This window comes from Muntiacus reevesi, chromosome 2, assembly GCF_963930625.1.
Source record: "Muntiacus reevesi chromosome 2, mMunRee1.1, whole genome shotgun sequence".
NCBI classification, from domain to species: Eukaryota; Metazoa; Chordata; class Mammalia; order Artiodactyla; family Cervidae; genus Muntiacus; species Muntiacus reevesi.
This window is the reverse complement of record NC_089250.1, coordinates 182,226,768-182,244,350: the sequence shown is the minus strand read 5'-3', so window position 1 is coordinate 182,244,350 and position 17,583 is coordinate 182,226,768. Positions and strand designations below refer to the sequence as shown.

Below are 17,583 nucleotides of genomic sequence, written 5' to 3'. Positions count from 1 at the left end.
TAAGTATCACTCTAATTTATCCTTCATAACAGCATCATTAAAAAAACAAAACAAAACAAAACAGCATCATTACCAAAGTGGCTCTCCATTCCTCCTCTGGAAGTCAGTGCCATCTACGTGTGACTTCTGCAAAAACTCAAGAGCCATCCTTCCCACATAGAGGCAGAGAGCTGCACTCCCCTGAAGGCTGAGAAAGGCCCCCGGTGATGTATGTGTGTGGTGTGTATATGTGTGTGTGTTTGCATGTGCAGAAAGGCAATTTAGAAGGACCCAGCCCCAAGCCACAACCCCTGTAGGGTAGGGAGTGGGACATGAGGAAGGCCCCAGGGAGGCACCCACATTCACTCCATGTTATTTTACTGCTTGAATCTTTTGCAGTGAGAAGGCAGAAACTAAAAACAGGTTTTAACAGCAGAGATGTTCACGTAGGTCCCTTATCTGTGCATTAATTCTCTTACCATAAAGGACGTAATTGCACTGACACCAGTTTGGACCCAAAAAGGAAAGAATTCAGCTCCTCGGTGGAGGCAGTATGTTCCGTGGCCTCTGTGAGAAGCACCAATCTACAACAAGTCTGGCTCTTCTTGGGGCCAAAGGTAAGAGTATCAGCAGCAAAGATGACCACTAGGCAGGTTAAGAGCAAACTCCTGATAAACAACAGGGCAGTGTGCTTACGGACCTGGAAACCCAGCAGCCCTGACTGCAGTCCCGCTGCGGTTTCCTGGGCCTGGGGGCAGGGCAGGGGGTGAGCGAGCGAGGCTGGGGTACCTTGCATGAGCACCTCCACGGCCGTATGCAGCTTGGACGGCCGTCTCTCTTCCATGTCACTGTCGGATTCATCGTCCTCCTGGATGTCAATGTCAGAGTCATCATTACCTGGCAGGGACACAAGGAGGCAAAACAAAAAGGCAGCTCCATCATCCCCTCTAAAACAGCCCCTACCCAGTGAGGCTCCTGTAAGAGCCATATGTGCCGCTCAGCTTTTCCTGGGACGCATCTGATTCTACAAGTCTCTTGGGAATTGCCTATAGCTCCTTAGGGAAGGGTTCATGCAGACAAGGATAGGCTAGTTTTTTTTTTAAAAAAACAGTTTTTCAAAACAAGAAAAATGTGGGTCAGTTATATCAGAAACACTATTCCAGCATGTAAAACTAAAACACTGACAGCCAGCTGTCAAGGGAGTTGGAAGTTCTTTGTTAGTTTGGGGGGGGGGGGGCATTCTCTGTTCAGCAAAACAAGCCTGGAGGCGAGAAGGAGGCGGGCCAGGAAGAGCCTGAGGAGCTGCCTGGGACAAACAACTGCCTGGTAACTGGCAATGAAAACTGGGGCCTGTGGTATTTTAACTGGAGAAAATTCACTACAAAGATAGAGAGAGGTGGTTCTCAATGCAACAGCCTTTTACATTAATTTCCTAAACACCCCTCTGGAGTCTTGTGCAGCTCGAACATTTCCTGTAAACCTACAGGAGTTTCCACAGTGGGGAGGAAAAGACGTCACTGCCCAGCCAGATTTCTTTGTGCCCAGAGAGTGGCAGAGGTTTCAGAAGGATGCAACTGGGAAGAATGCAGTTGTTGTTCTGATCACTGACTCTTAAGACATTTTGGAAGTAGAGTCATTGTTCATGTGTGACAATGCTTTGTTTATGAGCCCCTGCTGTAGAGAGTGATGACGCGGCAGCTGCGTCTGGGTGGGCTCTGAGGAAACGCTCTCTGCTTCCATTCACCCTGGAGGAAAGCACTGTGCCCTACAGCACGGAGGCCAGAGCCAGCAGCTGCAGAGAGTGTCAGGAAGAGCATCCTGGGGGGACCTCAGCACAATCAATCCAAAGACTACCCCCTTGTAAAAGCCATTACAGAGAATGGGATTAGATATTAATACAAATAAATGACCATAAAGTGAAATCACTCTTCAGATTAGTTCACTTTTTACTTCCTCCAGAAAAAATCTGACATTAAGTCTTCACCCCATGCAATACAAAGCAAATGATATCATGAATTTTAACCCAATATTAAAACAAGTACCTCAGGCTCAGTATGATTTCTTCTGACAACTCGCAGCAATGGACTGAGGGTCAAGCACGTAAAGTTAATGGTGCTAACACAAAGATCACTGAAGTCGAGCTGTCAGCGACACATTAATATGAGTATAGCCAACAAATTTGCTGGGAAGATTCACCAGGGAAAAAACAGTCTTTGCTGCTGGGACAAGTAGACAGCCACGTGCAAAAGAATGAAGCTGGACCCCTACCTCACACCACACACAAAGGATTAACCTGAAATGGGTCAGAGATCTAAATGTAAGAATTAAAATGATAAAATACCTAGAAGAAAACACATGGGTAAATCTCAGTGACCTTGAATTTGGCAGTTTCTCAAACATGTCACTAAAAGCACAGCAATAAAAGAAAAAAAATTAATAAACTGGACTAGATTAAAACTCTGTAACAACAAAGGACAGCATTTAGAAAGTGAATGACAGAAAATATTTGCAAATCACATAAGGGTCTACTATCTAGAACATATAACTCAATAATAAAAAGATAACCCAGGGACTTCCAGTGGTTAAGACTCAGTGCTCCCAATGTAAGGGGCCTGGGTTCAATCCGTGGTTGGGGAACTAGATCTCGTATGCCACAATCAAGACCCAGGGCAGCCAAATAAATAAATAAAAATAAACATTAAAAAAAAAAAAGTAACCCAATTAAAAAACATGCGAAGGTCTAGAATAGATCTCTCCAAAGAAGATATACAGGTAGCCAAAAGCAGACAAAAAGATGTTCCATTTCATTAGCTACTTCAGAGAAACTCAAATCAAAACCACAGTGATTAAACTATAGGCAGGTTTTTTAATAGGTTTCTTTTAGATAAGCACTGTCCAACAGAAATATGCCAGCCCCAGATGCCATTTAAGATTTTTCAATAAGTACATTAAAGCAAAAAGAACAGGTGAATTAATTTCAATAATGCTCTATTTAACCCAATATACCTAAAACGTCATTTCAATAAGTAACCAACATAAAAAAAGTTAATGAGTAATTTTACTTTCCTTTTATATCAAGTCTTCAAAATCTGGTGTGTATTTGCTACAAACAGTGCATCTCAATTTGGCCTAGCCACGTTTCAAGCTGTCACACCAGCTCGTGGTCAGGAACAGCCAGGGCTTCAGGGCAGGGAGCTCCCTCGGCTCCTCCTCCATCTCTGGGCGCTGGAGCAGCGCCTGACAGCACAGGCACCCGGGAACGTGCGTGACAGGCGTGAGCATCTGCTCTCCACTCCATGACAGGGCTACTCAGTGTGTTCAAGACATTCCTGGGTCATTTTATAAAGTCAGAGGAGGCCTTCAGTTCCTAATGCTACAGTGCTTGAATTCTACAGAGGATCTAGTTAGACACTTAATCACCAGCAACAAGCTTTAAGACGCTGGTGGGGAGATGAAGTGTCGCCCTTGACTTTTATTACCGGGCATCTGAACAAAGTACTTAGTCTGTTTAATCTCTGGGGCCTGTAGCACTTTTCCATCTCTAATTACTCAGCCATTCTCTTCCTCAAACCCCTCACTCCAAACCCCAAAGCCAAATCTTACGTGACTTCATTTCTTGCTTAACAGAGAAGACGGGCTCCATTGGATGTGAGCCCTCAAGCATATGACCCACCATCCAGCTCATCGAATTGCCTCAGCTTGAGCCCTGTGTGTTCATATGCTTCCTTGCTCAGCGAAACTCACCCCTGACCCTAGGCCCTGGCTGCCAGCCTTTCTGGACTTTCCCTCTCTGGTAGCTCCCATCTTCCCAGTGCCTTTGATTTGATCTTTGCTTAAACAGAGTCTCCTCATGAGGTCTCCCCTGACTCCTCTTTACAACTGCAATTCCATGGCCCCCTCCTCATGTCCTAACCTGCTCCACTTTCCCCCAGGGGCATTTTTTACCTCCTACAAACAGCTTGCTTGTTTGTCCCCAAGCATGTCGCCATCCCAGAAATTCATTTAAGGCAAGGATCCCCGTTTACTGTCCACTGAAACATCCTCAGCACCCAGAACCTATACTCAGTAATGCTTTGCTGATTTAAATCAGCTACTCACAGAGTAACCTGAACAAAATGGTCTCTTCCAGATCTTAGACTTTGCTCATCCTCACCTCCGATTCAAGTCTATGCACTTTAGATTGTTCTGTTCAGAGGACTTTCTCACAGATAAAGAGAAGTTCAGAGTCTTCCTTTCTACCTCTCCTCATTTATATCCCTGGTGGGCTTCCCTGGCAGCTCAGACGGTAAAGAAGCCACCTCCAATGCAGGAGGCCTGGGTTCAATCCCTGGTCAGGAAGATTCCTTGGAGAAGGGAATGACTACCCACTCCAGTATTCTTGCCTGGAGAACTCCATGGATGGAGGAGGCTGCCAGGCTACAGACCATGGGGTTGCAAAGAGTTGGATACAGCTGAGTGACTAACACTTTCACTGTCCACTATGGGCAATGTTCCCACATGTGTAGAAAAGCAAAGACAGACAGGGAAGCTTAGGTGGCTCAGGATGAGCAGAACTGAGAATGGTGCTTCATACGTTACTTTCCTAACTTCTTTGCTCACCACAAGCTAATTAAGCATTACCCTTCATTAGGCTGGTTTAAACTGAAAATTACTTTTCCAGAAAACACTAAATCACACATACTCATGAGAATCTCTGTCTTTCATGAGATCCCAAACCTATGGATCACAAACTTAAGGTCTGAGTTCAGAAGAATAAAGCAGGCTCAGTGAGAAAGGTCTCGAAGTGCTGGTCCAGGGCAGAGCGGGATGCAGGGGAACCAGGCACTTACCTGTGCCGGGCCTCTCGGAGGGGGACACACTCCATGCAGGATTGTCACTGAGGGCCGCATCAGGCACTCCTGGGTGACCTGGAACCATAAAGGCGAGGGGCTGCTTTGGCTAGAGAGGCCCAGGGAATTTTCTAAGATCACCCCTATAAGGATTCCCCAGCAGACCCTATGCTCCTTCCAGACAGAGTTTCCTAAGATTCAGGAGAGAGAGGCACAGAACAAGTACAACAGCAAAGAGACATAGAAGGAAAAGACAGAGAGTGAGCACGCACACCTGCTGTCCCGGGGACACTGCCGCGAGCACTCGAGAGAAACCATCACAAGAAAAGAGAAATAAGCAAGAAGAGAGTATCGGAGACGCAGCCACCAACCCCACGTGACGATCGGGTGCTGCGACTGCTCCCAGGGCTGACCTGACACCCTGGTGAAGTCTGTGGATGAAGTGGGCTGATCAGCCTCAGGGACAACTCCTTCCCAGAATCGAGGTCTTACAGGTAGGTTGCCCCCATTTCTCTGTAGGTGAGAGCCTAGACAAAGGACTCTGGACCTTGGGGGGACACGTGTTGGGGGGATGGTGGGGGGACTAACCTTCAAGCAGATGCACTTGTACCTCATCACAATATTTGCTGCCCCTCAGTTTGCCCTGAAATAAGGAACCCTACAGACTGCTGAAAACAAGATTTCTTCTATAGTTATATATAACTCCAACTAATAACTATCATTTAAATAGGGGAAAATAAGATTTCAGTTGGCATGAAAACCAAATGTGCTTTAAATGGTATGTAATTATTAACACACTCTCAAGCTCCTGAATTAAAATGGTAGTGATATAAAAGTTGTGAGAAAATCACCTTTTGAAAAAAATAAATAAAATGTGCATGTTAAGTTTTCCAAGGCTGAAAACACTAGTCCAGAAAAAGCACATCTGTTTAAACGTGTGGACTTACTTCCGCTCTTGAGCAGACGTTTTCCTTCCTCCTTGAGCTTGTTCTGCATCAGATGGAGAGTGTTTTCAGTTTCCTGTGGAGCAGGAGAAGCAACAGCCAGGAGAAAGGACCCTTTTGGACTGTTTTATTCTTCTTTACCATGTAAGTACTGCTAGACTTGTGATGCAAAAGCAGAAAAGACTGAGCTACAGGAAGGGGAGGAAAACTGACACCGCAGAGGAAACCTGATACCCCTTCTCTGTTATCACCCAGGGTGCTGGATCAAAGTGGGGGGCTCCCAGAAAGGACACATTTGGCCAAGATGGGCCTGACCGGCCTCCAAACCCACGCTCCTTCCATCACACCTAACTGCCTCTGAAGAAAAGTGATGACACAACAAAGTGTCTGCCACCCGTGCTGGTGTTGGATGTGGACACAGAAACAGACGCATCAACTCTGGGCCTTTTGCTAATAAAATAAAGCAGGAATTTTACCATTTTCCTCCCCTGCACAATTCTAGCTCTGAGAGGTGCTAAATGGTGGAAGTGATCAAATAGGAAAAGAAAGAAAGAAAGACTCATCTTAATTCCTAGGATTTTTTTTTAAAAGCCAATACTTGAGTTAGGTTATAAAATGTGACCCTGATTATTCTCAAGAGAAAATGGGAGAGGAAATCGGCTTTAAAAAAGGTGCTGTTGTTCTAAACATTACAAAGGAAGCCATGTCCCATACTGAGATATTCTGAGGGACCAGGAACCAGAAGCCCAGGAGCAGGTGTGAGCCAGCAGGTGCTGCCGAAAGGACGGTGGGCAGGGAGGGGCCCCTCAGAAGTCACCCGGGGTGCCCACTCACGTACTGAGGCACGTTCTTCCACACGTTCTCCGAGCCCGGGGTGGCCCAGAACACAGTACAAAATGGTCAGCTTATTTTCACTGTCTCTTTACTGCCCTTTCCCAAATGCTCAGTGTTTAAGACTTCCAGAACCCCAGGGTCTTTTCATTGCCCTCAAAATGTGCCTGTCCTGGGTCCCCCGTTCCTGCCTCTGCCATATAGCAAGAGTGGCAACAGGTTCCCTGTCCAGATAAAGGTGATAAGCCACTCACAGCCAGCTCTCCGGGACAACTAAGTAGCGTCACCTAATTCAAATGTCCAGGTTTGTAAGAAGGCAAGGATGACTTTTATAACAAAAGTTGTCAAGGACAGCAGGGGAAAGGGAGGTTGCAGACCAGTTTTGCTGTGAACACAGATTTCAAAAGACCATTTTTGGGTTAAGGAGAAATATTTTTAAAGGATAAAGACAATTCAAAATGACAGTGATCCAACTTCCTTAGCTCTGATTCCATATTTATCAACTGATGCTGGGACCTGAAATACTCTTTCCTAAATGACTTTATACACTGGGATGAGAGGAAGCTTGTAAAACAACTGGTCAGGTTCAAGGTCATACCTATATCCCACAATACTCAATAAACTACAATTCTTTACAAAGCAGTTTCTGAAAAGCCAGTCTGGATGATTCAATTAACCAGGGCTTGAAAATCTTCCAGTGAATTAACCAAGCCAGTTTTTAGATCTGTCCCCAGGACATGTTACATAATTTGTGGGACTCAGTGCAAAATAAAATGCAGTTTAGAATTATTAACAATTTCAAGACAACATAGCATTAAAGCCAGACCAGGAATTTCTAAGCCCGCAGTTATAACCCACTGCCCAGGTCATGTGGCGGCCCTGTCTGTAGCCCTGACTGACCAAACCTGCCATCAAAAACCTGACAACTTTTGAGTTCAGGCTACACAACCAGGAAAAGAGAAGAACCACACGAGCCTGATCAGGGAGAAAAAACACTCATTGATATTCTTTTTCACGATGCTCTTTATAAACCGGCAAGTCAACAAGTACAAAGTAACACACCAGAACTGAACCAACGGTCTGTGCAGAAGGGACTCGGCACTCACCTCAAACCTCTCCTGCTCCATCCTGTGATGATCCTCCAGCTGTTGCTCCAGATAAGCCAGATTCCGAAACTTCTCAAGATAAATTTCATACTGCTTCTGCAATTCCTCCTCAATCTTCTCATATTCATCCATAAACGCTGGCCTAAAACAACAAAATGAAAAAAAAAAACAAAAAACGGAAAGATTAACCAATACACAAACATAGAGTAGTTTGAAATTGGTATTCAGAGCTTCAGATTCCATCCTGGCTTTCTCTGGAAAGCCTTTAACTGGGGGAGGTTCTTCATTCTTTTAAGGAAAGCTAATTTCTCCTTTTCTCTTCCCTCCCCACAAAAGATACATTTAATCAAACATTAAGATGGACTCTTTGTAAAAGCTAGAAAAAAATCTTCAAAGTACTAAGAATAAAATTAAAATGATGCCTAATTTCATCACTAGGTGTTACCACTTAAAATTTGACATTCATCCTTCCAGACTTTTTGGTGCATAGGTATGTACAGAAATGCATTTCTTTTTAACAAACATTAAGCATGCTATCTTAAAATGAAGCACTGAGGTCTTTTTTTCTCACTCGGTATGGCACAGACTTCAATACAGAGTTAAAAAATAACCACAAACTGTATACATCTCTAAAAATCAATAAATTAAATGTATGCATTATCTTGTGCGTGCATGCTAAGTTACCCATGGACTGTAGCTCGCCAGGCTCCTCTGTCCATGGGATTCTGCAGGCAAGAATACTGGAATGGGTTGCCATTCCCTCCTCCAGGGGATCTTCCTGACCCAGGGATCGAACCCATGTCTCTTAATCTCTTGCATTGACAGGAGGGTTCTTTACCACTAGTGCCACCTGAGAAGCCCCATGCATTAACTTCAGTTCAGTTCAGTTGCTCAGTCATGTCCGACTCCCTGCAACTCCATGAATCGCAGCACGCCAGGCCTCCCTGTCCATCACCAACCCCTGGGGTTTACTCAAACTCATGTCCATCGAGTCGGTGATGCCATCCAGCCATCTCATTCTCTGTCGTCCCCTTCTCCTGCCCTCTATCCCTCCCAGCATCAGGGTTTTTTCCAATGAGTCAACTCTTTGCACGAGGTGGCCAAAGTATTGGAGTTTCAGCTTCAGCATCAGTCCTTCCAATGAACACCCAGGACAGATCTGCATTAACTTAGTTGGGCATAATACTCTGCTGTCGGCATGTTCCAAAATTTAATCAGTCCCCTAAAATAAGAAACAGAGGTTGCTACAAATTAAAGCTAAGTTTTAATTAAACCAAAATATAAAAACTTAAAAAGAGTGACTTCCGGGTTACTAAGATTCCCTGCTCCCAATGCAGGCCTGCGTTCTATCCCTGGTCAGGGAACTAGATCCCACAAGCCACAACGCAAGATCCCACCTGCAGCAACTAACACCCAGTGCAGCCAAATAAATAATAAGTTTTTAAAAACTTTAAAAAAAAAAGTTTAAACTGGTTTGCTGAATTTTCTATTTTCTATTGTTGATCTTAAAGAGAAATGGCTCTTCTTTTAAAAATATAAACAGATAAACTAGAAAAATAATTCACAATCTCTTGGAGTAGAGGAAAACAGAAATTTTTCTATTAAAAAGATATGACACTTAACAAAATTGAGTTTAAACCTGAAAGGCAGCATTTTTTAATGAGACAAATCTATCCAGTGACCCTGACTCCAGAGGCAGAGGGGCCAGGGCATGCCCTTGGGAAGGAGGAAGGCTGATGCTCTCTGGGCTACTGTCTGCTGTCCCCAGGTGCTGCCCTCCCGCAGGTCTCAGGACAGCAGCCAGAGTGCAGACCAGGTACCAGTGTCCCAAACAAGCAAGGCACATTCAGAGCGGATGTAGCAGCCGGACAGAGGAGGAAGGAGAGAGAAAAATAATGTAAGAATGAAAAGGGCGGAAAAGCAACAGGCAGAGCAAGGAAAAGCAGATACAGAGCTGGGGGGAGGGAGGGAGTGGGGAGATGGAAGCAGAGAGGGAGGGAGAGAAAAAGAAAGCGGTGGGGGGAGGAGAGAGTGATCCCCAAGAAAATGTGAGGCACGCGCTGGAAAGGGAAGAAGATGAATTACCAGTGAGGAATTATAAAGCTCTAAAACCAACTCCAACCAAGAAGCAAGAGTGTTTCTATTCCCACCTAATTTATGACAGGACACAGGTCTGGGGAGCCAGGCCTTGTATAACTTTCAACATCTGGATTTACTTACTTTGCCTTGCATTCCAAGAAGCTACAAAGGCTAGAAGTGGGGGTTCAAGAATAAAGCAGTTTTCCAGACATACCGAAAGCAGCCAACAGACTGAGCCCAACAGTGTGTCTTTTGGAACAAGAGACACACGTACAGTCTGCAGCAGAGGCATCCCACGGCCTGAAAGGCTAACCCCACTGACCGCACACTCCCTCAGTCTGCTTTAACTTCCAGGGACAGCCCTCCACTCACGCTCCTGCGTTCACACCTACCTGACGCTCTGCAGAGTCTGCAGTCGCTTCCGATTTCTTTCCAGCTCTAATTTCCTCTTTTCGATTTTGGCTTCTAAGTTAGCTTCGTCAGAGGCCACGTTATTGAGCAGGTCTTTTGTCTTCTGAACCTGTGCCTACATTTAACAGGAAACGAAGGAGACAAGGTCCAGTAAGGACCTCGATCCAACTCTGAAAGAGAGGGGCTTCTCAAGCCCTCAGGCCCAGCAAGACCTCGGGAAACAGAAACAAAGGGAAGCAAACAGATCAAACCCTCCCCCAAGCCATCGCTCACTTAACCCACTATTTCCAGGAGGAACAGCAGAGAGGCCCAGAAAAAAAAATTATCCATTTATTTTTCTTCCATGAGAAGGTGTTTCTGCCCAGGGAAACAAACGCAGGTAGAAAGAATCCTGCGTAGGAAAGTATCCTACACAGAGCCTGAGACCTGTCGGCTCACCTGTTGATATGGTTACACCTCACCTGCAGGTGACGGTCTGCCTTCATGTACCTGGTTCAGGCTTCTCCCAAGCTACAAAGAACTGACTTACAGAACAGATGCACAAACAAGCTTTATCTTAGCTTCACTTCCCCGGAATTTGCTCAAATTCATGTCCATTGAGTCAATGATGCCATCCAACCATCTCATCCTCTGCCACCCCCTTCTCCTCTTGCCTTCCATCTTTCCCAGCATCAGGGTCTTTTCTGATGAGTTGGCTCTTCCCATCAGATGGCTAAAGTACTGGAGCTTCAGCTTCAGCATCACTACTTCCAATGAATATTCAGGGTTGATTTCTTTTAGAATTGACTGGTTTGCTCTCCTTGGAATTTATACATGTGTAGTCTGTTTACCTGCAGGCCTCTGAAATGCTATGTGGTCCACAGAGAAACTGCCTAAGGAGACTAGACACATTCCACGACTCTCAAGAGTAGGCGCACACTTGGAAGCAGTCACTTTCATTGATAATTTATGGCTTAATTTTTGTCTAAGTTCACTAACCATTTCCAAGGTGCCTTCATGAAGACTAATCTCATACCTAACCACTGACTTGTTGAAGGTACTCACAAAGCCCAAGCAGGGATCCGAGTTTACACTCTAAGGAAGACAAGGTGGGTCTCTGTTTTGAACAAACTACTCCAGCTAATGGCAACACTTCTCTGAATCAGAGTCAGATTAAAACCTAGTGAATCATCTATCTGATCTCAAAAGTAAAGTTTTTTAAAAGGTTCTGGGCTGTCCCTGGTGGTCCAGTGGCTAAGACTCTTTGCTCCTAATGCAGGGGGCCCAGGTTCGATTCCTGGTCAGGGGACTGGATCCCACATGCAGAAACCAAGATCCCACATGCTGCAACTAAGACTCAGCTCAGCTAAATAAATTTTTTTTTTAAAAGGCTCTTTTTAAAATAAATGGCCTATATTTTATAATCCCTTTTAAGTGTCCAGGTTGTTTCATTTTTTTTGAATTATCAAATATCATGGATATTTTCCAACAATGACAAGACACCTTAAGAGATTTTCACCAAGAAATGAACTGTGCCCTCATTTGACTGTTGCATTGTTAATACACTTAGTAGAAAAAGCACACTTATGTCATGCTAACTTGATTCAGCCAGAACACTGACAAGCACAAGAGTGTTATCGTTAAAATTCTGTTTTAAATTAACAACCACAAACTTACACAAAGCTGAAGTATAATACAAAGCATTTTCCCCTGACCTAGATGAAAGTGAGACGCTGACTTGATGCTCCATCACTTCTAAATACTTTAATGTGTATTCCCTGCAAATAAGGACTTCCTCCTATACATCCAGACAGAAGACGAACCCTGATGCACAACCTCATCCAACCCACAACCCACTGTGGAGTCCTCAACAGCAGACAGCAGTGACCCTGAGCATTCATTCAGTCACCAGGTCTACCTGGTCTCCTTTGGTCTGGACAGCTCCTCAGCCTCTCCTGGATGTTCATGGCCTTTCCATTGCTGAAGAGTAGAGGCCAGGGAACTTCAGAATGCCCCTCAACCTTCCTTCATCTAATTAGCTTCAGATGATGCACCCTTAGCAGAACAGCGCAGATTATCACTGCCCCTTGCCTTTCAACAGGCACGCATCATTCTGACCTGCTCCATCATGGAAGATGTTCACCCTGATGACTATATTAAGGGAATGTCTGTCAAGCTTCTCATGTATCACTCTCTTCTTCTTTGGAATTAATGAGTATCTTGTAGGGAGCTACTTTGAAACCATGTGAAAAATCTGCTTTTCATCAGTTTTCAATGTATTCATTTATCTTTTATATCTGTGAGCATTCATTCAATGGTCTATAATCCATTACTATATTTATTTTGATGCTTAACCTGTCTCTGATGTGTCTGGGGGAAACTCATTCAGGCTGGCTTCTGTGTCCCTTTCACATTCTTTGAGACTTCCATGCTTTCTGGCACAAGCAGATCTTGTATTTTCTTCTCCCAGCTCTGGAATCAGTTATTTCTGCCAAGAGCCCTGCTTCCCTTTAGTGGAAAATGGCATTTAGAAACCAAGATATGGGGGCGACGTGTGCTGAGAGCTAAGAAACATATGAATGCGTGTGTGGGTATGCATGTGTATGTACACAGATATGTCATACATAAGGTACATGTACATAAGATTTATTCCCATAACTATTTATTTATATTGAAATGCACTTAACCATCAATCAACACCTATTTCAGGGTTCGCTCTAATTTTTTCCCTTTCCATATTTGTAACCCCATCTCTGATGGTGAGAACCTTGGCTTCTGCATCTTTAATATATTCACTCATTTGGTCAAGCTGCCGACACGGAACCATCTCCCGTCTCAGCTGCCCTGTACCTCTCACCCTGCTAAGGCTCTGACTCTGTGCTGGGCTGACCAGGGAGTACCACTGTCATATGACAAGAGGACTATAAAAACCTATCCATCCTGGAGTTCCGTACAACTCTCAGCAAATTATGTTTTATAACTACTCCTAATTTACATAAGGCCCCTCATCTCTGTCTACTGAATAAAATGAACCTCTAATAATGACTGAATACCTACTATGTGCCAAAGTCTCTGTATGACAGACTGTCATGATGAATGCTAATGAGGACCCCATGTGGCAGGGACTGCCATTCATCTTGTTTTATGGATGAGGAAAGAAAGGCACAGAAAGGTTAAGTAACTTGCCTGACATCACACGGAGGGGGGCGGTTCAAGCCCAAGTAGTCTGAGTTTCTCTCACTATCTGCCTTCCAAATGAATCATTCAGATGCAATGAGCTTATAATAACTAACCATGGATGATCAGTAAAGGATGATGATCATTCTATTTATTCAGTGTTTAGAATTAAGATAACCTAGAAATAATCTAGATGCCCAACAGTGAGGAACTGGTTAAATAAGTTGTGAAGAGTCCATAAAACAGTATTTACTGAAAAATTTAAGAGAATCATTAAATTAATAAAACTGACAAAATTTTAGTAACATGAAAACGATACTAGGGGAAGATAACAGTAAGTCACCTAGCTATTCCAGAACGTGCTCTAGATTTTTCACTTCCCTTCTAACATGTTCTATCTTTGTTACAAGGCCCAGCTTGCTCTGTCCTGTAAAACCAAGAACTCACTATTTCCCAGTCCTAGGCGCAAAAACATTAAATAAAAGTAATCTTACCAGAATATCTTTTATTGCAATTCTCATCACTTTTTCAGTCTCAGTTATTTCCAGAGGTCTGGCAACTGCTTCTGTCCTCAGTTCCTATAGGAAACAATGAAGCGAAATTTTTTTTTAGAAGAGGAATTCTCAAAACCAATTCCCAGCTCTAGATATGGCTTATGGACTAGTTCTCAAAGTTTCATTACGGTGTGGATCTCTGTGAGGCTGTCACGGCTAACGCCATGACAGGCAGCCTAGATTAGGAGTAGGCCTGGTTTCCGGGGGTAACATAATTAGCAGGCCTCCTGGAGCCAGACAATCAACATATGCCTAGCCAGAAAAAAGGGAACCTATCAGGTAAAGCTGAAAGCCCCACCTTGGGCCAACAAAAATTACCTTGCAACTGTGTAACCAATCCGCTTGCGCCGACTACCCGCTGTGTAACCAATCCGCTTGTGCCAACTACCTGCTGCTTTTTTTGACCTAATAAATACCTGAGAGAACTGGGGCTCGGGGCCTTTCGTCCTCACACACCTGGTGAGGGCGGGAGGCCCTGGCTCGAGTCAGTAATAAATTCCCCTTTTGCGAGTTGCATTGTTTCGAGGAGCCTTCTTTCCCGACCAGGGACTCGGACTACGGGCAGAACAATCTCCAATGCAGAAACACTCCTGCCACCACCTCCTCCAAGTATGTCTATGTCTGCCCATCTGGCCTCTCTCCAGAGCTCAAGGCCCCACTCTTCATCTATGGGCCCCCAGGACCCCAACACCACAGGAAGCGGAACTCACCACTCAGAATCTTGTCTCTCCAAATCTGCTTCTTTACCTGCATTCCATTCAGAGACCCCAAATCAAGTGCAACTGAACTTCCTGTCTGAGTCCTCTGCCGGCCTGTACTATCTTCCTTATGCTCGAGGCCCTCTAAATTGCTTGTCACTGACAACTGTACCAGTGAGAAGAGTCTACTCGGCCCTGCCCCAGCACTGACCCTTAACCGTCAAGCGAGGCATCTGTGCCTATCATGGCAGTACTGGACGGTTCTGAAAGCTGGAGCTTTAACGCGCATGCGGTTATGGGGTTCCGGGAACACTTCCTCGACCCTGTCTTGTACTTCTTTTAATCCACGGTGCACCTTGTCTTCCTGCTGGGGAGCACTACTGAGCCCAGGGATGAGACCTCCTCAAGGACACAGAACAGACAGCCTTCCTGGTCTGAGGCTGCAGTCGGCCCTCGGTGACTGTCTATTGAGTGTACTGGATGGGAGCTTCTGCAGATCACAACTACACAGAATTTGACAAGTCCTACATCCATGGTCTCACGGTTCCCAAAGCAACAGCTCAGCCTCTGACTGCTTCATCAATTCACTACAGGTTGGCGTGGAAAGAGCCCCTCGAATCCTAGTGAAGCCTCACAATGAAGCCAGGAAACACTGCTGGCAAACAGCGAGTGACCAGCTCTCATCTCTGGGTCTGAGAGGAACACGATCAGACACACATTCACCGCATGATCAACAGAAAACACGGGAAGCCTGGAACTGCCTCGCTGCTTATCTAAACCAGCTGTCAGACATCACTGGCAGGTGTGTTCTGCCAACCACACGGCACCAGGTGGCAATGTATCCAGAGCCGGGAGGGTGAGCTGGCATCCAGTCCCCGCATCCAGTCTGCTTCTAGGGCAGAACAGGACAATACCATCACACTGCGACAGCAATGCCAGGACCTGGGCGAGGCAGTGAGAGAGCAGCCACAGATGACACACCTGACGGGAATGCAGTCAACTGAACACATTTAATCAGAAATATTAGATGTGAGCCAACAGGCTTCAAATGCCATAATCCCCACAGGTAAGAACCGACCAACACTCCCATTTCTTCTTCAACCAGTAGCTAGGTTCCAAACTCTGCTGCACACTGGGTCACCTGCAGAGCTTTAAAAATCTGGCTCTCACCTGCAGACATTTCAATACACTGGTCCAGGGGATGACCTGGATGTCGGGTGATTTAAAAGCTCTACAGGAGCTTCAAGGGCATTTTAGGAACCCACTCTTCAACAGCCCTTAAACACAGAGGACAGAGCATCCACCTTGACTGACAGGGGCTAAAATAAGGACTGCAAATAAATTTCAACTGTAACATCAACTTCAACTGACTGCCTAGATTAGTGACCAGTTCCCAAACTGATGAGTGTTAGAATCACCCAAGAGACTTAAAACTCCTGATGCCCAAGTCACATTGCATACCAGTGACATCAGCATGGAAGCCAGGTATCAGCAGTTTGTAAAGATCCCCAGGTGATTCCACTGGGCAACAAGATTCAGGAGCCACAGGCTGGGAGGGGCATTTTGTTGGGAAGCATGCCGAGGCTGAGGGCACCAGGGAAAGCATCGTGATCAATAAAGTCTGCCACAGGAACAAGAGGGAGAGCTGAGGCAACACAGCACACGTGTGCCATTCCTGAACCAGATGCCAAAGGCATCAGAAACAGACCCGAGCCCACGAGGAGGAGGAACTGCAGCTTATGGATTGTACTTTCCCACACAGTATCTCATTTTATCAGGTACTGTTTAATAAAACCAAGAGAACAGGAAAAAAGTTAACTGGAAAAGAAACCCTGGAAATCTACTCAGCTGAGGAGGTAATTAGGGAGGTAACGGAGGTATCTGAACACCGCTCACCCTCAGCTCCACCTCCTTGCCCAGCAAGTCATAGAGAGATGCTCCTTTGGAAGTGATTTCAGAAGCAAGCTGCCTCGCTGCTTTTAAATCTGCAATCTAGAAGGAAGATATCAAAAACAGAAACTTCACTAACAGGTTTTTAGCATGCAGAAAGAACCAATCTGTTCCTATCCGTTCCCTCCTCCAGTCAGAATACTTATCTAACTATAGAATGTGTTTTCCCCAGGAGACATATTCACACCCTGTAGAAGAGAGCTCCCAAGACACCAGTTTAGGAAACACTGATCTAAGTACAAATTAGATCAATTCCAGGACCCTGGGTCTCTCTGAAAACCCCAACGTCAAATCAAATGTATTCTGCAAGCAGGAGGTGTGTGGGGGCGTGAGGCTGGCATGCCTCCTACAATGAGGGGCTCTGGCAGCAGCGGGGTGAGAGAGGAGGGGCAGCCTGAGGACACAGCCCCATGCAGCCCCCGAGGCCGTGTTTACCCTCCCGCCCCGCGTTCAGGGTGCACTCCACGGGCTGCCAAGAGGTTCAGAGGAGCTCACCGGCACAAAGGGCTCACAGCAGACCCGCTCCCACAGGGCTCTGCCGTGAGGAGGGTGAGGACCACTGAGCACTCAGCCCGGGGTAAGCTTCTCTCTTAGGGTCAGCTTGCCACAGCCTCCTCCGTGAATGTGCTACATTTCCAAAGAGCCAAGTATTTCCCAGTTCTGCTCACCCTCCCTCTCCCCCAGCCAACGAACTCCCACCTGCAACAACGCTCCTTCTTCACTCACAGCGGGCAACTTGTCCATTTCCTGAGTCCTCAGGACTCTGCTGGGAAGCAGCAAGCTCCCGGCTTCCCCTGTGGGAGTCTTCTCACCCCCCCACTTCTCAGCACTGGAATCAGCAGAGTTCAGCCCCCCAACCTCTCCCCCTTACAATCCCAGCGAGCTCCTGGCGTGGGTGCTGAGGCTCCCTTTCTCCACTCGGACACCTCAGAGACGCTGCAAGGGCAATGTCCCAAACCAAACTCCTATCTTTCCTGCCAGACCTGCTCCTTCCGAACTCTCCTCCATCTCAGGGATGGCAACCCCGTCCTGGCGGGAACTCATAC

At 45.8% G+C, this 17,583-nt stretch overlaps 1 protein-coding gene across 3 annotated transcripts in view; it reads right to left on the bottom strand.

The window, feature by feature from the left end:
• Nucleotides 1-17,583, bottom strand: part of CLUAP1 (clusterin associated protein 1) — a 29,954-nt gene that overhangs the window by 4,249 nt on the left and 8,122 nt on the right. For 2 of the 3 annotated variants that reach the window (XM_065924198.1, XM_065924199.1), the window contains exons 5-11: nucleotides 16,484-16,579; nucleotides 13,830-13,913; nucleotides 10,161-10,294; nucleotides 7,690-7,831; nucleotides 5,756-5,828; nucleotides 4,809-4,886; nucleotides 769-876 (exon numbers count right to left, since the gene is read on the bottom strand). In XM_065924198.1, coding sequence (XP_065780270.1) covers nucleotides 769-876; nucleotides 4,809-4,886; nucleotides 5,756-5,828; nucleotides 7,690-7,831; nucleotides 10,161-10,294; nucleotides 13,830-13,913; nucleotides 16,484-16,579 — 715 coding nt within the window. The remainder of the gene's footprint in view (nucleotides 1-768; nucleotides 877-4,808; nucleotides 4,887-5,755; nucleotides 5,829-7,689; nucleotides 7,832-10,160; nucleotides 10,295-13,829; nucleotides 13,914-16,483; nucleotides 16,580-17,583) is intronic. The other variant, XM_065924200.1, reaches the window with a different exon arrangement.